This window comes from Micropterus salmoides, unplaced genomic scaffold (assembly GCF_014851395.1).
Source record: "Micropterus salmoides isolate LMB-PRFRI ecotype aquatic unplaced genomic scaffold, ASM1485139v1 Ms_hic_scaffold_1, whole genome shotgun sequence".
Taxonomy (NCBI): Eukaryota; Metazoa; Chordata; class Actinopteri; order Centrarchiformes; family Centrarchidae; genus Micropterus; species Micropterus salmoides.
Window position 1 is genome coordinate 39,923,147 of NW_024040040.1, and position 24,611 is coordinate 39,947,757.

The 24,611-nt window shown below is 42.8% G+C and overlaps 1 protein-coding gene across 1 annotated transcript in view; it reads left to right on the top strand.

The window, feature by feature from the left end:
- The window catches only part of stau2 (staufen double-stranded RNA binding protein 2), a 99,067-nt gene that overhangs the window by 55,858 nt on the left and 18,598 nt on the right, over window positions 1-24,611 (top strand). Inside the window, exons 12-13 of the mRNA XM_038727261.1 lie at window positions 1,866-2,230; window positions 15,218-15,331. Coding sequence (XP_038583189.1) covers window positions 1,866-2,230; window positions 15,218-15,331 — 479 coding nt within the window. The remainder of the gene's footprint in view (window positions 1-1,865; window positions 2,231-15,217; window positions 15,332-24,611) is intronic.

A 24,611-nucleotide genomic window follows, 5' to 3' on the forward strand; every position in this document is an offset into this window, starting at 1 on the left:
ACTCTGTGTCTCCTTTGTCTCACTCTTGCTCTTTCTTGCTGTCACGTTCTTGCTTGCCATTAGCTTTAAGCACTCAATCACATGCAAACATCTTCACAGGCACGCCCCCACACACACTTAAGGCAGACAATCACACACACTCACATAGATTGCATTCACACCCCTTCCTAGCCCCCGTCTACCACCACCACCTACACCACAATATTCTTCTTCCACATCTGATGTCATGTTGGCTAACACCTTTCATTTTTTTGTGATACATTCAGAATGTGCAGGCCTGTAAGTTTTACTTGCATAAATTTAAATTAAAGTTGTCATCATGATTGGGAGGGGGGGAGGAAAATCCTAGCAGTTGTGTCATTGCTGGCATAGAGCAGTTTGTTGTAGTATGACTAATAAGTCCTGGATTTCATTGCTGTTTCCTTCAGCTTTTCTGCTCCTCTGGAAACTAATGCAAACTTCATTGTTCTTAATGGGAAGTGCTGTGTGCAGGTTCCCAGAAACCCCAGACTCGAGTAAGTGTGCAAAGCTCTCTCTGTATGTGTGTATCTACGTGTGATGGTAATGTTAACTCAAACAGGAAGTGGCCTGTCAGTCATGCACTCACTCCAGCGCTTTCTCCCAGCTGTTGGTCCATACGCACACGCAAACAAGCACACACAGGCGTATGCACACACACATACACACACACAGCTGGTCTTCCTGTCTCTGGTGACCTTGGCTGGGCTTCGGAGGCCCACTCGTCCCCACCTCCTCTTCCATCTGAACTGACTCCAAGCTCATCCTTCTCTTTATTCCTTTCTCTCCCTTCACATCTCTTTTTTTTCTCCTTCTTTTACATCTCATATTCCTTCTTCTCACTTACACCGCAGCCACAAAGTGATGAAAGTACTGAACCTCAGCCCCCGTGTTTCCTCCTTCCACCTGTCACGACCATTTCGGGACAGTGATGTCAGAGTGCAGGGAGCCAACATAAACGAATAAGATTTATCCAAACGGTCTGGATCGGAACAAAGTCTTGGAGCGCTGTTGTGCTCAGCTGGCTATAAACTCCAGCATATCTGGACTGAGCTGCGTCCTGTGTAAGAAAAGCTGGTCAGGGGTGCCGCGGCCTCTTGGATCCAAATCAGTCGGGACGTTTCCCCGAGCCACCGAAATATTCTCATGAGAACCGTGGTCTGAGACCGAACCTGCTTCCGAGTTCTGTTGGGTCTGCATTTGTCGTTATAAGTGAAGCACGATGCCGGTTAGCTGACAGCACCGTTTCCAATCAGTGATGAAGTCATAGCCGCTCTGTTGATACTGGTAGATGCTCTGCTGTGCGCGCGTGTGTGTGTGTGTGTGTGTGTGTGTGTGTGTGTGTGTGAGAGTGAGAATGAAGTGAGGCTGTGTGTGTGTTTCCCAGCAGGCACTTTGATAGTGCTTGGAAATGCCAAACCACATGAAACTGTCATCTACGTTCAGTGATGGAATGCCAGTTTGGCAGCCAACACACACTTGTACACACAGACACACACACACACACACACACACCCTGGCATTATCTGTTGGTGAGTGACAGAGGAATGTGTGTGCAAACCATTTTAACGGTTAATAATGAAAACCATAATAACCTTTTTTCTCTCTTCTCTCTCCCCCAATACTCCTACCTTTGTCCCCTTCTGCTCCTGTATGAACCATGTGACCTCACCTTACATCCACACTATTTCTTCCCATTCCATCTCTCTCCACCCTCTCTCCTGATCTCTGTCCCTGTATCCACTCATGTGATCCTTCTTTGGTTCCTCTTTTTCTCTCCTCCTATCCTCATCATCTCAATCTCCTCCTCCATCCATCCTCTCTCCCCTCTTTCTTGGCCCTTCCAGCACAGAAGGGTCTGCTCCACCTCAGCCCAGACGTCTACCAGGAGATGGAGGCCAGCAGGAAGCAGGGGGGTGGTGCTCAGGGCCCTGGCGGCAGCAGCAGTGGCGGCTCCGTCAACTACATGACGTCCAAAGACATGGGGCCCTGCTCCGCCCCACTGCCCCCAGGACACTCTCCGTACTACAGCGGCCCGGCTTCCTCACCCAGCCCAACCGCCACCATGGCCAGGGAGCTGCTGCTTAACGGTCAGTCATCCACAGCTGACGCTTCCCTGCCCATGAAGGGGAAGAACTCTGCGCTGGGCTGTGGCGTCTCGGTGCAGCCCGCACAGCAGCTGGACTACCTGGCTCGCATTCAGGGCTTCCAGGTGAGATTGCAAGAAGGGTAGACATGCTATTCCAGGCTGTGTGTAAATCTAGAATAAGGTCTAAAACTATACATTGAATGGAATTTCCAGTATCATCATTCCTTCTTTAGTTTAGCTTCATTCATATTGGTAATAGAGTGTGACAAGGGAGTGGATTGTCACTCTTGTCCCACCCCACTCCCACAAAATAATCTAACTCCCATCCTATCCCATTCCCGATTTAAATGTTTTTTTCAAACTGACTTCCTGGTTCAAATTTGACCAACATTACTTACTTGGGTTTCCCCCATGAAGTTGATTAGCACAGGTGATAGGCTCCTGAGAAGCAAATCTCATCGATCAGTCAGTCACCTGGTGAGCTGAATCCGACAGATCCTGATGCATCATTTTACATACAGTATGTGGCTTTTGCTTTGTGATGGGCTGCTGCCTCACATTTCCCTGAAGCCAAATATTGTATTTCACAAAAATGTAATATTTGGTGAGGTGCTTTCTATTTCAGGCATGGAGAGACACCTCCACTTTAAACTACTGCAGGAAACCTGCTTACCGTAGTTGCCCATGTACACAGTTTTCCTTTCTCCTTACCTTACTGTTTGGGTTTCTTGGCCCACTGGACTTGGCCATGTTCTCAGATCTCAGCAAAATACTGACCAAAGTAATCTGCAGTCACTTTGGTGAGTATAATAGTATCAGAACTCCTGGCCTAATTTAGGAAAGCAAGAGCTTAGTTGTATTAAAGCAGGCTTTTTCTATGAAGTTGTTCAGTTTTGATGAACAGTGCACTGGGTTGGTACTTTGTTTTGTTCTGGGTAAAAGCCTCATCAAGGAGGCCACCATGGAGATAGGGCATGCACTTGTTTCCAATTTCATATTTATTTCACTTGAGGAATGTAGGCTTGTATTTCACTTTAACTGCCATCAGTTAGGTAATAAAAGTCATAATTTTAACTTGGTAAAAGTATCCGTCATACAGGATGCACACGTGCTAAAGTGACAGATGTTGGCGTGACCATGCATAAATATGGACCCCCCACACACACACACACATTCCAGCCCTGATTCTTCTCCCTCTCGGCCATTGCTGTATATAAGAATGTGTTCCTGGTCGACCTGTGTGGTTATAAATAAGAAAAGCACACACACAAAACACACCACTTAAAACCTCTCCACATAAGAGACAGGCTTTCTGTATAAAACGCATGTCGATAGCATGTGCTCTACACACATGGACTGTACACGCAGCAGTTGCAGGTATAAGTTGAAACCACTTAGAAAAGCCTTCCCAAGCACAAGAGAGTAACGAAAGTGCTGCTCCTACTGGACTCGTGTGAAGAGTCTCGATCACACACTATCCACTTTCTGTTTCTCACTGTGGACATTATTGGCAGGCCATGGATCTAGAACTGGAACTAAACCTCACAGGTGCTTCTGTCATTACCAGAATTGGACACACAAAGAACAGAAACACACACTCGCCGTTAGCACTCTGTGTGCGCGTCTTTGTGTGTAAAAGAGAGGACTGCCCAGTGTCTGTTTTAATCAGTGCCGGCCGATCTGCGGCGCATACCATGCCACTGATACCAGCGCCTGTTCATTTAAGCTGCAGATGCTTTTTATCAGTTTGAGCGAAAACATTTTATCTTAACCTGCTGAGGGTTCCTTTGAAAGGCCTTTGTTATTGCTCTGAGCCTTCCTGTGTATGTGTAACCTGAGAGAGCTCTGCTGCCTAGCCAAGCCCAAACACACTTGTACATATGCGTGCACACACACACATACACACACAGCAGGTTCTGTTTAGTGGAAATGGAAGAGTTGGGCTAAGCCTGTGTGTGAAGTTTAAGCCCTTGTCGTTTTCATACTGTATAAACCATATCGCACTAAGCATAAATATGAGTATAAATTTGTCTGTGCATCTTCACATGCATTGATCTAAGTAAACACACACACAAGCATAAGTTCACTCACAAATATCCGTGTGCGTGTGTTTCTTAAGCGAGGAAATCAGGCTGTAATTGAGACACGCAGACAATATGTGTTCTATTGAGGGAATGTTTCATATCATGCGGGTTTGTAATGAGAACCTCTGGTTGCCTACAAAACCATGTTAGGCAGACTTTTTAAAGCTTATGTATTCTTATGTGTTTTTGTGGGATAACCCACCACAGATTTTGAAATGTTTTTGCCAAAAAACATGCACTTGTCTGCTTTTCCACTGGACACGTAATGCGGCGCTCTGTGTCGAGCCCGCTTTCTCTCTCTCGCGACCGCACTCGACAATAAACAAGCGCTCAGATCCACTGTAAGATTGTTTTGCTTTTTTTAGTAATTTGATAATAATCTCCTTGCCTGATTAAGAACTTTTGTTTTTGTAATGTACTTATGTTAACCAAGTGTGCGGATTACAGTGACCGCCCAACACTGGATTAGAGCAACTAAGCAAGCACTGAGGACATTCTCATAGTGTCTGTTTCATCCATCCAGCTCCACAGACAAAGGCCCGAGCCTACCTGCTAAGCCCTTCTTTTGATTTGATTGGAAAATAGCCTCTGGTAGAAGCTCTGACTGGATAAGCAACAGTGTGTTGTACTTATGCCAGCTTGGAGCAAGGATGCTGGCACTTACTCCAGTGTGTGTGTGTGTGTGTGTGTGTGTGTGTGTGTGTGTGTGTGTATTTCCTATTAATTTGGCTGGCGTGCTGTTGGCACGGCGGGTATGAGCACTGGAAGTAGGACAGAAACAAAGAAGCAGGAGGTAATAGACAACACATGGACTAAGGATGAAGTAAGAGCCACGAAACAGATTCTCCCTGTTTCTGTTTTTGTCTTTGTCTCTCTCTCTTTCTCTCTTTCTTCTCTTTGGTTGTTGTTATTTATTACTGGGTCTTTCTGCACCTTCATCATATTCGCTTCCTCTGTTTCTCCTTTTTGCTTCCTCAAATGTACTAACTCTCTAATTTCTTGCCGTTTGTGTAGTTTTGAAGAAGTTGAAGGGGTTGACCCCGGCATTGCAGTCACCAGCTGCCCATTTACTCTGCCATTACATTACTTAATAGAGTCATCACAGACCGGCACCGCTTCAGATTATTAACTGTTACTTCCTGTTTAAAGCCAGCGAGGAGATTTTTATATAAAAGCTCAATGATTGATGGAAATCTAATGGGTTTTTTCCTGTCACCTTCAAATTGAGCAGTGATACACACCTGGACTAAGACCGATCTTCTGCTTCAGAGCTGATTTATTCCCCCTCATTCCTTCACACCTGTTTGTTAACTTTATTTCCAATAACCTGCTTGGTTCTTGGAAGTCTGAAGTGTTTTATGAGAGCAGCTCTTTCTGTTTGTCCATGTCTGAATGTGGACTAGCAGTGTTGGACCGATTTGGTGGTTGAGCGACTTAATGAAAGAGAGGCGAGTGAAAGGGGCAGAGCGAAAGGAAGTGTGGATGAAAGACCAGTGCATGTGTGTGCCATCACATGCTGCTTTTATTTGTTGACTAATACTGAGAATGATTCCTCAAACAGTGATGGCAAGAGTGAGGAAGGTGTGTATTCTGTCCCCAGCTACATCGGTGGTCAGTGGTGGGCATGTGTGCAACCTGGTTTTATTTATCTATCTATTTATTTATTCATTTCCTTTTTGAAGGATAAAGATAATCTTGGTTTCTCCTTGTTTCAGAAAAGTTTCCCAGCCTGCTCTGTGTGCATCATATTCTTAGATCAGATTTATGTTTCGGATGAGTGGACCTAATTTGTTTACATCTGTTTATCACTTGAGCTATAAATTATGCTTTCGTCTAAAGCAACACACAGAAACTAGTTCACAACAGCAATACAACACAGACACCACATTGTAGAAATCCCAAATTTTAATGTGAGGCTATGTAACTTTGTCTCACAAAGAGTCCACTTGTGCTAGTTACATCTAATGTAACTAGCACAAGTGGATAAGAGACATTAAGTCAGCGAAGTGGCACAGCAATGTGCCTTATACAGTAATAATTACATAAAGTTTACTAATACTAACTAACATTAGCCACCATAGGGTACTGGTTATACCAGACCAAGTAAGGCTGTAGCTGCAAGACCCCTGAGACTATTGAATTGAGCAACAGTGCATTTAACCAGTGCAGTTCCTGTTACAGGGGCCGATGTGCTTGTTCAAAATGTGCGCCCCACATTGGTTTCACCTAGATACTGCTAGATATTAGCACTTCTGTAGAAAATCATAACACTCATACAACTCTGTTTCAACACATTCATTTCTAACGTATGTCAAATCTGCGTGATGATGATATGTTTCAACAATTCACTACCACATTGGTTTCACCAACAGCATTAAGCTCAAATGCTATTCGCGCTAGCCCATTGTGTAATGGGTCTTTGACCTACAGCATTAAGCTCAAATTGTCTCAGTACAGAAGAATAGAACTTACTGTGTTGGAATCCCAAAATAGATGAGAATCTGGGAATCTTATGTAAGAGCATATAAGCCCCGCCCCTGCACACGTAACCCATCCTCGCTGTTGCAGAGTGGAGCGGCCTCGCACTGTACTGTATTTTAATTTTATTCACAGTTTATTATTTCTGAACGTGTCGCATGTCCATATTGCACACTGCCACACTGTCCAAATGCGTCACTGCACTCCTTTGGATCATAATATAATAACATAATCGAAATACAAACAAACACACGCATCCTTGTAATTCTATAATTGACCCTAATTGACATAATGTGTTCCCTGGACCCTTACCCTAACCTTAACCATCACAACTAAAATGCTGACCCAAACTTAAACGTAATTCTACCCTAACCCTTAAGTCTTTTGAAGTTTTGTGGACTGGCCAAAATGTCCTCATTCTGCTGGTTAAAATCTTGTTCCTGCCCTCGCCGTGTAGGAAGTACAAGTACACACACACACACACATTCCTGTCTTTATTAAGGACATAATGAATTTAACTTTGCAGTTGTGAGAGGAATACTGTGTTATGTCTTCTTTCAAAAGTTACATAGTCTTGCTTTATATCATGGCCACTATGAACACCAGTTAATTCGACATTTTATTTGCATGTCGTCACCCTGACTTTTAGTTATACTGTATTAGAAGAACCTTGTTAAAACAAAGGTGCGTCAAACTAATATGACACAAAACAGTAAGCAGGCATCTCATTATTTTTGCTGCTCATAATACTGTAAGCCATATTCCTAAGTAACTGGCAGGTATAATGAATGTAGCACCTTTTCAGCATGAATTAGAAATTACACCGCTCCTCATATTTTGTTGTGGTTGTGCAAGTGGAAAATATGACAGAACCACTTTGTGTTTTGTAGTAGAGATTTTAACCAGAGTTTTTATGGCCTGCATAAAGCACAGCCTGATAGTTCAGTTTGCATTATTTCTGTGTGCAGAGTTAGATCTCTCAAATCGTAAGCTCAAGATCACTGTGGTGCAAGTACCAAAAAATTAATCATCACACGTTTATATAGGTCAGATGTTAAGTCTTAGTGACACCGGACATTGCAACATTTAAAAAATTGTTAATATCCCCTTGCATATGGCGATCAGCATACTGTATTATAACATTCTGGAAGAGTTGAATGGTATCTACCGTATCAATCAGTTTTGTCCACTATTAAATCCAAACGCAATAACGCAACAGAGATAGCAATCGTCTGAGTTATGCTATCTAGCCGTGACAGGCTTAACTTGGGAGATGGATTTAGAGAAAAGGGAGGGTCCGTACTCTTTGCTGTGCTGGAATCAGAACTTCTATGTTGGAAATCCTGTGTTAATGAAAACACTATCCTTGGCGGGTGGCTGGTGTTGAAATCCATTCAGTTCAGTTCCCAGGATTTCTCACACTTTCACGTTGTTTGTTCTTCTCTCTCTCTCTCCGCTTCCTTCTTTGGCTGTGTAGAAAAACCACTTCAAATGGTGCCGACTACACCTCGTGCCCTGCCTGGCAGTTTCTGCCCTCTCTGCCCCCCCCTCCCCCCTCTTTCTTTTATTTTTCTCATCCTTTTCCAGATCTCCATTGCTGAATCTCATCTCTCTGTATCAACATCAAACGCCTGATCTGGTACAAACGTTCAAAGACTTTAACAGTTTGTTTCCAACTTCCTTGTCATCATCTCATTCCTCTGCTTTGTTTACTCTGGGATTTGCGTTAGAAAATACATTTTGGGATGGCTAATCCCACCACATTTGATTTCTGCGGCAGGGTGATGGCTTCCAGCTGCACTCTGCGGCATATTTGTGTGAAGAGCGATCTTCGAAAACAAGTTTTGTCGGTGGTATAAATCAGTCCGTTAATGCTGTGCTGGCTCGGCGCACCGTCTCTCTGCTTACATGGTGGCCCTCTGTGTGCGTGTCGGTGCGTATGCCTGAGTCTGTGTGTGTTTGGCAAAACTGGGTGATGATGTTTTTACACCACAATCAAGCCCATTTGCAAACCTTTAAATCAAATACCCTCAAGTGCCAGCACAGCATGTTGCTAATTTGAATATGCAGCATAATCTTTTTTTTTTTTTACTTGCTTTTGTTATTTGTATTTTGATAGTATTGATCATATTTCATGTAATTCTCAACATTAGGCTGTGATAGCAGCTGTGTGCCAGCACAGTCCCAGTGTGTGGGAATGGGGTGTGTGTTAACCTGGCACTTTGTTTGGAATCCAAACAGTTGTCTTCATTATCAGCACAATAGTCGATGTAGAAACAGCTAGCATGGCACTGTACAACGGTAAATAAATCCACCTAGCTTGGCAACCTCACAGAGAAGTCACTGCTCCAGACAAAGAAGTAGTCCAGAACCCAATCCCCTTAAAACAAATTTTTACACTTTATTTTTGTACCGGTTAAACAAACAAGATATAGCATGTTAATTAGCCACAGACTCATCCAGCCCCGCTCCTCCAAGCACTTAGGAGGCTCATTTGTGCCATCTGCCATCATTATATTACATTATATTTATTTCATCCAGAGGGGCTTACAATTGCTATACACCAAAGGCATGTGTTTTATCCACTGCCCCATCGCCAACCCCCATCAGACTTTACAACGCCACAGCACCCAACGTCTCCCATGACCACTGACAGACTCTACTTTAATTTTATTTGATTGTACGTTGTGTGTATAGATTTGAATATGTCCTGATTCTGCTTTTATTGTATTTTGTTCTTTCTTTCATTCTACATATCCCTGTGCTGCTGTTCTAAGTTCCCCTACAGGGGAACATTAAAGGAACATCTTATCTTAGTGAGCCCTAGAGGAGCTGGTAGGAGGGTTATGTTGCCTTTTCTTTGAACAGACCCAGGCTACTGTTTCCCCCTGCTTCCAGTCTTTATGCTAAGCTAAGGTAACAGGCTTAATTTTTTTATTTACAGAAATGAGTGGTATAAATTTTCTCACCTACTCTCCACAGTAAACGCACATAAGCATATTTCCCAATTTGTTAAGCTATTTCTTTAAATTGCACTTCATTTAATACATATAAAAGCAATTGTACAAAAGTGTCTCTGTTTTGTGCGGCACATCAGTCAGTTATGAATTGCAGGAGAAAAAAAACAGTTGGAGGAGCAGGTTGATCAAGCCAAAAGAGTAGCTTTGGTGGATAACAAGAGGCATAAAACCTGTAAAACATACACTCATCCTTCAACAAGTGGATGATGACATCAATGATGATAAACAGTGAGGATAAAATATTTTAACAAAAGTAAGACGTTTAGCCATTTGGAAGCACATGTTGTACTATAGTTATGATTCTAGTTACTTTTGGATTTATTCAGTCCCTGTTTGTCTTAAAATACAGTAGAATCAATACAGCCAAATTAACCGCTTTTGACTGTGGCAGCATTTAAAATACATTTTGCAAATGCTAAATTTATATCATGACCGACTTATTGGATCGCATTAGAATGCACAGCGGTTTGTTTTTCGGGTCACTCACCGTATTTCTTTTTAATGCTAATTTCTCCAGAAAAAATATCTTGTGAAATGCGTTCCTGATAATGAACTGGCTTCCTTGGAACTCACTTTTTCTCATTGTCGTAACACTTCTGCCTGTAATTTGGGCAAAGTGCTCTCAAAGTTTTTCGAGTAGCAACTTTCCCTTTACCTCCCACTATTAGGCGAAGTGAAAGGTATATTAACAGTGTGCTTTAAACACTCTTGACCCCTTATGTCCCCACTGAATTGGCTCGGCGTGGACCTCTAATTGCTTCTCACCAACAATGACGGCGTCCTTCGGCTGAGGGGGCTTGTTTATTTTAGTGAAGTCGAAGTTATTTCCGTGCTCTTTGACTCTCCACAGCCTGCCCTCGGCTTAGGAAACAAGCTCTCAGTCCTTCGGTGCTTGTGTTCTGTGATTTGAACATACCAAATAAGTATTTGTTTTGCAGTTACCTTGACAGCATTGTGTAGCACAGTCCTAATGATATGGATATTTGCACCCATGTCTGTTGTGTATTTTGCCTTAATGTCTGTTTGGATTTCTATTTGTAGTGTGCCCATGCGTATTTTGGGCCCAGATTCGACCATGGCTGCATGAGAGCTATGACTGTGATTGCTTTTTAGTTTGTGCATGTTCGTGTTTGTTTGAATGAAGAGGAGCATTTGAAGAGGAGCCATCCAGCTTTAGAAGCCAGATGTCAAAGGTCGTTCCACATTAGTGCCGCCGATCAATCGCAGGCCTTGCGTAACTCTCCTGCTTCTTTGTCTATAAAGGAAGTGGATTAGAGGCTGTTTTTTGTGTTGGGACCTGGGATGATTAGTTAGGCCTGTTTAAAATGCATGCACTCACAGATGCATACAAACATGCACTCAAACAGACGGCCTGGATGGGGGAGAATGGACGTTTTGTTTTTAAGATGCTCGTTATTTCAGTTTCTGCCAAATCATCGCAAATGAGATGATGCCATAATGTTCTTTGAAGCTGGCACATCAGGCCACTTCCTTCCCTGCCTGCAGGTCAGAGTTGCTGGAAAATCCCCGAAGTAATCAGGAACTTTGAATGTTTTATCAACAAGCCACCAAGAAAGTAAGACCTCCAGGTGACGTTTGGTGATCTGCCAAATTTGCTGTTTTAACCAGAATTTGGCTGCTGGCTGGAGCCAAGTCATGTTTATTTATGTAGTCACATATCACATACAGTGTGTCATTGGGCATTAGAGGCTTTCGACAGCAGTGTTTCCAGACCCAGCTGAAGCTGAATGGGAAATAAAGCTTTGGTCATAACCCAAAAGTTTGGACAAATTAAAATTTTGGCCTGATTATGGCATTAGAGGGAAAGTTAAAGCAGCAGTTTCCCTGCAAAACCTCAGCCCGCATAGGGCTCGCTCTCCTCACCAGAACCCATCTTATCAAAGATGCAGCTCCAACTCTTTGCAGCCCACGGCGGAGCACCCGGGGCTTCAGAGGAAACTGTAATAACGTGTAACAGTTATTCCACACTGTGTCATCATGCCTCTTTGCCACTCATCGATATGAGCGCCGTGGCATCAAACATGAGCCCAAAGCTACGTGTGGTGCCGGGATGTGTTCACACAATGTTTTGTAATATACCTTGTATGGTTGGCAAAGGAGGAATGGGCAGTTTCTTGTGTTTCTGAACTTCTGAAGCCACTCGCTGAAGATATTGAGCTTGACTGAGGCCCCATCCACACTACTGCGTTTTCAAATTAAAACGGAGACCTTTTGCTATGTTTGTACCTCCCGTCCAGACTAAAACGGCGAAAACAAAGACCTAAAACGGAGAAGTTTTGAAACGCTGCTGACCCCGTTTTGCAATTCGAAACTCCTGAGGGCGTTTTAGTGAAGACGGGCAAAAACAGAGGACTTTAGAAACGATGACGCAGACGCATGCTTGGCTCTTGATTGGGTCTTACAAGTCATGCTAAGCAGAAACACGATGCTACTGAGTTTTTGAGTTGGTATTTTTATTAAAATATTCTGTACGTGCAAATAACACTTATCTGCCTACACTTGTAGGCTACTGTGAATGACGCCGTTTACTTTGCAACGACTCCCAGTCTGTTTTCCGCCACCACAGTCCATGTTACATTTAGTAACAGTCCCAGCTCATTGGTGCATGCAAAAAAATCTGGTCTGATTCTTCATCTGCATTTCTTTATTCTTTTGCCAAATCTTCTGTAACTACGGAATAGACCATCTGCTTCATGTTTACAACGGCACACGCATACCCAGTGTACCTGAATGGCCAATAGATGTGCATTTTCAGTCGTTTTAATGAAGACGGAAATCAACTCTGATATGCAGCTAAAACACTGGTGTGGACGGAGATCGTATTCATTTTAATTCTCCATTTGCAAACTAAAACGGAGTAGTGTGGATGTGGCCTGAGTGAGAGCATGTGTGAGGAGGGGGGGCTGATAGACACTGCGTAGAGACTCCTCCTTGCTCTGATTGGTTGTTTTGTTCAGGGAGCGGTGCATTGCATTAGGAGCAGTAGGAGAAGCCGCAGGAACCAGATGTTTATTTTGTTTTGTTTTTTTACAATTATCTGTCTCATGTACTACTAACCCCCTAACCAAATTCATTAGGATGCTTCATGAATGTCTGGACCACATTTCATCGCAGTCCATTCTGTAGTTGAGATGTTTCAGTATGGATCATCTTTGGAGGAAACTTCAAGAGGAAATTAAAAAAGTATACCATCTCCCCAGATCGCTATGAGGGTAAAAGGCAATGAGCAAGAATGAACAGAATGTGCAACAGTTTATAAATATGTAAAACTGACATCATTAACCAGCAGTAGGAACAGGTAGGATAGTTTGTTTACTCTAGACAAAAAGGCTTCACCCTCCTGATTTCTCATTTATTCTTGTTTCCGAACACTGTACTTTTAAAGCCTTTATAAACATGTGTTTCCTCATGTTTGATCATGAAGTGACTGATACAGAATTTATAATTTCATTTATTTAATAAGAAATGTCATTGTGACCAAACGAGAACTTATTTTTGGTAACATAAGCTTTACCTTTGCCCCCTCATGGTCAAATATACTTTGTTATTGGTAGTTTCCATCAACTGAACATATACACTCACAGACAATGCAACAGAAATTATTAGATATTTAATATATCCAAGTGTATATCTTTTTACAATGTGAGACTGAGTGAGAGCGTCTGTTTCCTCCCGCGCCACCGAAGGGCCTCACCCTCAGCTGGAGTCCTGACAGCTCGCAATAGATGAACCGAGTGAAGTGCCCGTAGATCACACAGCATGATTACACCATACATCACAGGCTCCCAACCACAGGACTCTATACTAAATGAACCAGCATACTGGACACTTACACACATGCGCAAGCACAGAGATTCACATCTTTGTGTTTAAAACCTGAAGCACATCACAGTCCTAACTTCTTCACACACAGGTTGAATTATGGAAGAAGCCATATTTCCAGCCCAGTTTCTGTTTTTTTTTTTTTCTCTGAAAAAAGGATTTGTTGGTATAAGAACGGTATACCAGAAAATGATTACCTCTAAAAGGTCCCCCTCCTCTGTTTTTTTCCCACTCTTTCTTTCTTTCTTTCTCTCCTTAATGTTGAGGTCTGGAGTATTTATTAGAGATTAACTTGTCAGAGAAGGCTTTTTCCACGGCTCACTTTACTACATCCATCATTCATACACATAACAGATAGCATTCCACAATTTATCACTGTGGGCCCATCTCCTCATCAGCATACGATGGGGCTGTGTCTTAATGGGCAGACATCCATGTGTCTGGCTAGCTGGAGCGCACACACACACACACTCTTACTTTTCCACATATGATCATAATTCACTCAGAGAGACACACGCACACACCTTGCTCTGGAAGCTTTCAGTCACAGATCATATATAGCCACTTGTATGCATGTGCGTACACACAAGTTCAGCATGTATAGCCATGAAATTGTAAGCTACAGAAGATGAAACTTGGGTCCAGTGAGGAAAATGTGCACAAAGACATATACACTTTTTTGGGCGGCGGGGGGGGTTGATTAAAAGAATGTAAAACTCCTTAGCCAACGAAAACATACAGGGACAAACCAACACCCACATTGTATATAAATTCAACAGATGCTGACATCAAATGTTTTCAACACATCTTTCTATAATATAAGCTGTTACAGAAATTATACATTGATGTAGAAAATATGTGGAATAGATATATATGATACTTTTTATTACGCCTGACGTATCTGAGGCGTTTGAAGTTCAGTCCATTTGTACTGAATTAGCTAGAAGCTCCTTTCTGTTCATAGCTATGTTCTTTCATACCTACTAGCTTACTTTTGTTGTTTGCCCATTGACATGTAAAACCATTTTGAGTTTGTAATGTTCTGTCTCGTTCCTTCTGCCCTTTGTTTCTCTGCATCAGTCAGATATTTCTCTTCTTTCAGTTCTCATACATATGTGTGCCATTCATTAAGACGCCTGCAGCTGTCGTGGGCATAAGTAGGCCAGGCAAACATATGCGCACGTACGCAGACATACACATGCAAATACACACATGTGTGCACCGAGTGTGAGCCAGTGAGAAGTAGGGCAGACAAGCAAGGCAGTATTACCGAAGCCCTTGGATCTCAGGAGCAGACTGTCCCAGAGGAGCATCATGTCATAATAGTCCTGATTGCACAGCATTTAGGAATGCCTGCAGAGTTAACCTTTAAATGATGAGGGGTCGCCAGTGATGTCACCACCACCCGCTACGATGCCCCCCCCGTGCGCGCGCACCCCCAAAACAACCGCACATACACATCCTTACATTCATTCCCCTCCATTGCCATATCTGTATGGTGTGGGATAATTGTCTACAAATGCTCTGTGGTGGCAATTAGACATGCAAGATTTACTCTCAAGCCAACCACTTCCCACTGAATACTTGTGATGCTTCAGTTCACTTGTCTTATGTGCTTTAACTGATCTTTTCCTGTGTTTACTTTTGGGGGGTAACTCGGTGTGCATACCTTTGCTCTCTTCCAGGTGCAGTACAGTGACGCGCAGAGTGGTAAGGATTATGTGACCTATCTGACCCTCTCCCCAGTGCAAATGACTTTCCACGGCACCGGGAGCACCCTCCAAGCCAGCCATGACCAGGTGTGTGTACATATATATTCATATGACAGGAGGGTGAGTGTCACAACTGTTAAATGCACTGTTGCTAGTAGGAAAAGGTACATAAATATATCAAATATTATAGATCAAAGAGGATATCACTACGTGAGGTTACAGTGGAGCGAGTTTTGTAGCAGTGCCAATCTGAAAATCACCAGATGTACAGGATCTGCATTTTGATTGGCAGCTGCATGAAGAAGGTTGCAAACACTTCATACAGTTTGGAGTTAATACATCCATGATGCACACAGTTTTTTAGTTGATTGCAATGAGTGATACAGACCACCCAAACACTTTCTATGGATAGTAAATAGGGATCCTTCCTGGCAACTAAACATAGGTATCTGTTAACCACTACTAGGGTTTTGAGGCCAATACTCATATTAATATTTAAGAATAATTTAAAAATCCAATATCAATATACTGATACCAATATAATAGCTTCTTTTCATCTTGTAATAATGATCTGGTTAAAGAGATGTTGCAGTTGAATAATAAACTCTAGTATCATTCATGGTAGTAACAAGTTGAATAAAAACACACAAAACTAAAACTGTACTGTACAAATAAACAGTAAAATGCTGTCAGTAGATTATGTATTGCTGCAGTGAACTGCTTTGCAGTTTTTGTTTTGTCAGCAGACAGTAAACGGCGATGCCGATATGGCCGGTAATGTCAGACGGGCTCTACTGTTTAGGTTGTACTTATCCTGGTTCAGTGAAGTGTAGCATATAGTGTATATAGTATAGTAAATAGGGCGTATTGTGAGAAGACTTTGGCAGGAGTCTCATCCTCTAATTAACAGAGAAGCCTTAGCCTCTGTGGCTTTATTATTAATCATTCAAGCATCAGAACCACCTGTGATAACATTCACTCATTATGTTTCTCCTTGACAAGCCTCTTCCACCCACACACAGCCAACAGTTTTCTACGACTTTCTTTATCTATCAAAGTAATCCCCGTCCTGAAATCTGCAAGAGTACCTCCACAACTTGTGGCATACCCCTCTTTCTCTCTCCCTCCCGTTCTAGTTTTCTCACTCACTCTCTCTCACATACTCCCCATATTCAGAAGGAGGCTCTTTGTCTTGTGTTGCCCAAGCAGAAAACCAGTTGCTTACATTCTATCATCTAAACATAGGACGCCCCTTTATTCAGCAGTCTTCAAAGCTTTAATAAAGGGCCAGGCCGGCCCTGAATGGGACAGCTGACAGGGGGTTAGTGCCGCCGCCGCTAACTGAGAGCCAAGCCAATATAGGCCAGGCAGGTCTGCGTCCTCTGGACCTGTTGTTGCCAGGAGCACTGGGGCATGACCGACTGTTAGAGAAGGCCTTTCTTTTTCTCTTCTCAGTACAGTGAGAAGTACGACCACAAAGGGAGCACTTAACAATAAGAGGTCATCCTCAGCAGCCCCCCAAAACCCTAACACTTGTTGAACAAAGTAGGGCTGAAGGCGTTACACATTTGATCAATGATGGTGCACATACACTGGCTGCTGTGAGGGTGGGCCTGTTGTTGACACACCAGTAAGGCCCATTGAGTTACCTGTTAATCAACAGTATATATGCTGAGGGAATATACTGTATTCCCTCATGTGCTTGAGAGTGCTTCTGAAGATTCACGTGTTTCCTGTGCCACATGTTGGCCTTGGCACCCGTGCTCGCGCGCACACACACACACACACACACACACTCTAACCTTAACCGTAATTAGACATTGTAAATCTAATAATATGGAGCAGGGAATCTCTTGGCTTAGATGTGATAGAACCTTTCCTGGAGCATGTCTCTGTTGCTGTACACACACAACCTGCACAGTAATGCGTGATGACTCCGGTGTGTTATTATTATACATCTCTTTGGGGATTTCCTGCTGTGTTATCTGCGCTGTCATGAAGTTTTATTTCAGGTGGACCAGAGCAATTTTTAAAGATCAACAGCCAGTGGAAATCCTTTCCACACTACTCTGCCCATGACATGGGCAGCAGTTATGCATCAATGGCTGAGGAAATTACACTCGGTAAAAACAGCAATTGATGAAAATTAAGCAATATCTTTTAATTTATTACTGTACAGTTTTGTTCATTGATGATTTTTTTGTGTTTCCGATTATTCTAATAGTATGATTGTGTATTCTTGTGGGTTTGTCTTTATTTGGCAACACAAGCAAGTCTTTACCAAATAGACGTTGTTTTAGTAGGAGCTGTAGAACAATAACAGTAGTAAAAATGGTTTATTATAAATAATGCTTTAAGGGACCATCTGCAGTTTGTGGCCAAAACTTTTGTTGTTGTTGTTTTGGTTTAAAACTCCCCCCACCCCTGAGTTCTCCCCTCTCTTACTCTGCCCCAGAATGGGTTACACTGGCTATTTCTTCCACTGTCCATTATTAAGTTTGCGTTCTGGTGTACTATGTGGTAACATCTACGGTTCTACTCCCAGCCGGGGAAAGACTAGCTGACCCCGGCAGCATACCCCTCTCTATCCCCACATTTCCTGTAAATTAAAAAAGTTAAGAAATGTCTTAGCTATGATTATATCAGCTGCCATATGTTACTATGTAAAAAGCGAAAAGTTACTGTAGAATCACAAACTGTAGCATAACTTCCAAAAATAATAGTTTGGTGTTAAAATTAACTGCCAGTCGTTTGTAAATTGGAAATGTTTTTTTATTTTTTTGTTTTACATGCATACATATGTGTTTCAGAGTTTAGAATGAGCTGGAAATAAGCGATTATGCTAACGTAGCTAACTGATACTATTTAGAAAGTTAGTCTGACATTATTAGAATAATGTTTGGTTATTTGAGGTGTATTATGTTGTTTTTGTCAATGCCAAATATGCCAACTATATTTAATGTTACCTCTTACTCTTCACTCTAAGTGCATCACATGTTGGCAAGCTAACGTTATTTTTGTCAGTTGGTTAGCTTCGCAACAGATACACCTTTTAATGAGTAAATATGTAACAATTTATCACTACATAAGAAGTATTTTGTGTGGTGCAACCCATTTTAATTCGGTTATGTGTAAATTCCACTTAGTGAACCTGTTATAGCTAGACAAAGTTTAAATTTAGGGAGAGCTAATGCAGGTACTCCAAGTCATGTTCCCAGTTAACATTTTCAGCCGTGTGTTGTGTTGTGTACATTTGTGTCTGAGGAGTTTGGTCATAAATGGAGTTGTGCATCTTTAACGTGCTGGATCAGATGTGAATAGTGAGAGACAATTAATTTAAAAAAGTACAGAGGTGGTGATCATAGAATAAAAACCTTGGTCTAGCTTTCTTTTGGACGGTAAACATGAATGATCGTGAGCAGAGGTGTTGTCAGTGAGATTTTTACAGTAGTCTGCTCTTTATCAACAAGTGCAGACACACACATAGGAGCACCTACGCATAACACACACGCACCACAGTGCCGTAATCCGTGGCCTTGTGTAGACATTCCTGGAGGGCCTGAATGTGTGAGAGATATACAGCTGAGTGCTCTTTCTGACCTTATGTGCCATCTACTCTGTGCCATCTGCCAAACACATGTCAGCCCGTAGGCTGCTACGCTAGCTGAAAACCCGCCTGGAGCCAAAAATGTTTGTCAGCATGTTCTCCATTTTGGCTCTAAATAATTTTTATTGACAGTTTCAGCCCTAGGTACTGTAGGTTTAAGTAATATCTTAAACCGAATAGATGAGAAGTAAGACATGTGTCGGTTACAAGACCAAATTAAAGGCCATGGCACCGGGATATACACTGAACAAAATTATTAACGCTTTTGTTTTTGCCCCCATTCATCATGAGCTGAACTCAAAGATCTAAGACTTTCTCTATGTACACAAAAGGTCTATCTCTCAAATATTGTACAAATCATATGTGTTCGTGAGCCCTTCTCCTTTGCCGAGATAATCCATCCACATCAGCCATTGGGGAGTTTGTAATTGGCATGCTGACTGCAAGATTGTCCACCAGAGCTGTTGCCCGTGAATTGAATGTTCATTTCTCTACCACAAGCCACCTCCAAAGGCGTTTCAGAGAATTTGGCAGTACATCCAGCCAGCCTCACAACAGCCATGTGTAACCACACCAGCCCAGGACCTCCACATCCAGCACCTTCACCTCCAAGATCGTCTGAGACCAGCCACCCGGACAGCTGCTGCAACAATCGGTTTGCATAACCAAAGAATTTCTGCACAAACTGTCAGGTACCGTCTCAGGGAAGCTCATCTGCATGCTCGTCGTCCTGACTGTAACTTCGAACAGCCATTGAAGAGGAGTGGACCAACATTCCACAGGCCACAATCAACTACCTGATCAACTCAATGTGAAGGAGATGCATTGCACTGCATGAGGCAAATGGTGGTCACACCAAATACTGACTGGTTTCCGGACCTCCCCGGACTCCCTCAAAACAGTGAAACTGCACATTTTTGAGTGGCCTTTTATTGTGGCCAGCCTAAGGCACACCTGTGTAATACCCATGCTGTCTGCTCAGCATCTTTATATGCCGCACCTGTGAGGTGGATGGATTATCTCGGCAAAGGAGAAGGAAAAGTGCTCACAAACAGTATTTGAGAGAAATAGGCCTTTTGTGTACATTGAGAAAGTCTTAGATCTTTGAGTTCAGCTCATGATGAATGGGGGCAAAAATAAAAGTGTTGTGTTTATAATTTTGTTCAGTGTATTTATAGATTTATTTTTTCCACAGGACTACATGCTTTTTGGACAAGCTGATTTCTGTGTTTGTTCTGCAGAGCTTAAGTAACTCTCTGGCAGTCTCTCTGTGGCGGCAGTGGGGCACCAGGGGGGCCGAGGCCCTCTGAGCTGTGTGTGAGGTGTCGCTGGTCCAACATGAGCGGCCCGCAATCGATGATGACAGGGTGACTGTTGTCTGCCACCAGACTCTGTGTGTGTTTGTGTGTTTTTGTGTGTGTGTGAGTGTGAGTGTGAGTGTGAGTGTGTGTGTGTGTGTGTGGGGGGGGGGGGCTTTGCGTGCAGTAATGTGCTCAGCTGTGCCACCCCAGGTCCTGGGGGCCCTGTCTCCCAGATTGTCAGCTGTGGTTGTTTGGGTTTCCTGCAGCAAGAGTACATTTTGGCTGATGTGATATGGCATGTTGAGCATAGTGTATCAGGATTAAAATGTGTTTTAGACATGCTTTCGGGTAATGAGGCCTACTTATTGGATATTTTTTTCTGGATTTATTTCTTGTAAATTGTAACAGGCCTCCCAGGTGTTTTTGGTGTTTATGAACAGGTTTCATGCGCTGAGGTATTACTATGATTCATCTGTGTGAAACAGCCTTTTTCACAGAGCTGACATTACCTTACCAAAACACCATTTGGTCACATGCTCTCATCACTGCTTCTGTTATCTTATACCAGATTCACAAACACACACAGATAACCGTGCCATCAGTTTACCCAATCCTCCCTACAGAAAGAAAACATTGGACATCTGACCTTGTCCCTGGTATATGGGTTTTTGCTGCTAGCAGAGTTGCGTTAAGGAAACAAAATAATGAAGGAACTGGGCAGTAGGGGAGTGATAATAAGGACCAGTGGTGAGGCGTAAATATACACATGTTGCACACATTCTGTTGCCTTCATTCATTTGGCATGTTGATAATATATAGATATTAATGAAAGGAAAAAGAGTGGAGAGTGGGAGAGCGTGGTGGCAGCAAGAGGATAGATTGGACTGATTCATGGTGTGGTGACTGCTGGGATGGTCTTCAGAGATCCCCCATGGAGCTCAGGAGAACAGCAGGAGAGGGAGCTGCAGAGGGGTGGAGGTTGTACAGGCCTTGTGTTTGAAGTCTTCCTTCCCGACTGGGGCACAGACATTACCCAAGGCTGGGCTCTTCTCAGGGGGTCCCGCAGGAGTGTTACCCAACCAGGCAGGCAGCTGTCGAACAGCCTCTCCTCCCTCCTTATCTGACTTGTCTGTCTCCTCTTTATGTGCCAGTGTTGTGTAAGCAAACACAGCACCTGGACGTATCCTAAATCACTGTATGTAGAGAAAGCAGGGTAGTGGGAGCTAATCTGTATTGCTGGAGGTTTTTGATGAATATGGAGCAGACCTGGACACATGTTTCATTAGGACAGCTTAGAAGCTCAAACCTAAGGCTTCACTGTTTCCCTTGAACACACACACTGTGCGTTTGTGTGTGTGTGTGTATCTGAAGGAAAATTGTGATCAAAACATAACGTGCCACAAGCTTGAAAAAACATGATAAATATTTGGCTAATATAAGGCCACAGCTGAGTGTAATGATCCAAAACTTTGGCCTGCAGAAACGTCCATCTGTTGCTCCTATGAGCTGAGTCCGTCCAAAAGCTCCTCAGCTACATGGCAACAAGTCATAAGTAGGAATACACCGATCTGACTTTTTCAGCCCCTATACCAGTGTAAAGTTAATGAGTTGCATTCCTCACTTTGACGAAGTGACTTGGAATAATTATTTTATGTGTAAGTCAACATCCGGCTTGACTTAAACATACCTTCTTAACTTTGTAAAACAAAATGCTGTTAGCTCTCCTAGCAAAAATGTTCAGGTCTACAGGAGCACTGCTGACCTATCGGGTATTACGCTCGTAATTGAATAGATCAGCACCATAGATCAGCCCCCTTGTCACCAATAAACGATCAAGCTATTGAGTAAGTATTGGGCCGATACCACCTTATAGCTGAAGACTGTTTACATGACTTCAAAGCAGTTTTGACTTCACTCTGTGTATTCATGTTGCCAGTTTTACAATAATATAAAAATATAATGCACTTGGTTCAGTATGAGATTTATTATAGGATAGTGACTGTAGATCATATGCCTGTTAAAGTTCAGAGCTCACCTGCATTATCTACTGAAGATAACGATTATCAACAATATGGTAGACTCTTTTTGAAGCATATAACTTCTTAAAGATGCTGCCTAAGGTAAAGATTAAAAGTGAAAAAACAATGTTCACCCGAGAAGTTTTGATCTACGAATAACAGTAAACGTTTACTATCTGATATTGATGTCTGACTGGCACAGGCTTGATTTATTTACCTTTGCACACTGCAGGGATTATAAAGGAATCAGGAATAAAGTCAGTTGAAATAATTTGCAGCAGGAGGCACATGTTCACACTTCACCATAATTAGCGCACATTGAACCACACGGGGGGCCTGTCATAGAGGCCCCCCCCCCTCCGGTCCCTCTTAACACCACCTTTCAAAGGAGCTTGTACCTTGCATCCCTCCCCAACACCACCTCACCCAGCACTCCCACTGTCGGTCCTACCCGACCCCTGCTGGTCCCCTTACCCAACACCGCCCTGTTCCCGCCCCTGAAGAGAGAACAAAATGAAGCATCCACAAAGCGATCTATCACTCCCGCCTGTCTTCCCGCATGCCCTCCTCAGGAAACACCTTTCAGACCAGGAGATTAGAGTGTGACGGGAGAGGAGAGGAGCAGTGAAAGAATGATGGAGGAGGAAGAGCGGGTAAACGATTGAGAGAGAGAAGAGGAACTGGAGAGAAACTGATTGAGTGAGGATGCGTGAGATTGATGAGGACAGGCAATGAGAAAATAGGGGGTAGAAGCGACTATCTTTTTTTGTTGCACACCAGAGGAAGCAGTGACCAGTGGTGTGAGAATAAACATGAACTTGCCCATTAGGGGACGTGTTGATAGCTCCAAGTGGCCTCTTGAAACATTAGCATGTCTATTAAGGGCTGACATGGTGTGGAAGTGAACACACACACACACACACACGTGTAAACATTCTGAGCCTTATTTACTTTTCTACATAATATGAAGAATAAGCAACAAAGTAGAAGTAGTTGACAGATGGAAATGGTCTTACAGCACAGCACAAGTCACAATTGAATGCCGTCAGATTAACACAAAGACTGGACATGACAGACTGACAGAACGTAAAACATAAAGGGCTGATCCACCCAAATTACAGAAGACAAAAAAATCTCACTTTTAGTCGTATAGAATCTAGCCATGCAGATCAAGCTTTGTGATCTCCACCTCTGAGATTGGAATTTTATTTGTGGTCATCAAAGCAATGAAAATAAGCAGGTAAAATATTTAACAGTAACATCTCTTTACAGAAACATGGAGGATAATCACCAGAACATGGTGCAAACAGTTTTCACAGGGACTATTTCTTTTGGTGCCAAGTAGTTCCAATGAAACTGTTCCCACTTTGTGAAAAAAGTGAGAGAATTAGGTATACATTGTGATTTTAGTCAATTGACTCTTTAACACCATGCGACAAAGCAGCTGACCTTGTGTCATGTTACGTGATCAGTATGAATTAACATTGACATTGACATTAACAATTATATCTCCTGCGCAGGCAGTATTTACCACCAGTATGCATGTGACTCATGTTTTGGTAATAAGGATCTGTGCGTTCATTCAGACCTGAACTCTTTCGGCCAACATAGACTCTACTGCTTACTAATGCTTTGTGTACCATGCTGTACAGTCTGCATTCTATAACCTTATCAGCTATTCCTTAAAGAAAATAACCCCTTTATGAAGGATGATTAAGCAGGCTCCCCTCACAAGAAACAGTATTTACCCACAAGCGCTGGCTAACCAGATGATAACAGATGATAACTTCTGTTCTGCCCTTATGAAAACAAAACTGAAATGCCTACGTCTGCGCTCCAGGCTGTTGGCATGTGTTTTGGAAAGAATGTGCTAGAAAAATAACTTGATACTTTTTAGTTGTCAGAGACGTGTAAAATTGTCAGACACTCAAATATACAGCAAGCATGAAGGATAGTGTTACCCTACCTGCCAATTTAGATTACATTCCATAGAGTTTCTGAATTGAGATGTGATATACTTAAAGAGCCGAGAACATCGAGACCATATCCACAACTGGGGCTGAATCAAGAGTGAATTTAAGTATAATTTATACAAATGAATTGTTCTCCCTCCCAGCTGGTTATTTGGACCTGTCAGACCAAGGTGGCTGCTTTAAAGCAACCAAAGGTGTTACATTTATTATCACCTCTGTGATAAGAGGAGCAAGATGTTTTGGCACTGGCCTCGCAGCCTTCAGTGCTGTTAGGCGCTGCGCGTGAATTCCCACACACACAAATTTGGCGTGGATAAAGGTCTCTAAACCAATCACGCCCCTCTTCACTCATCACCCCTATGGGAGGCATAAAGCCAGGCTGCTAATTCGCTACCTACCGCTCTTTGTAGCGTCTTAGGCTCATTAACTTAATGTCATTTGATACTGAGTGATAGTTCGCCTCGCTGA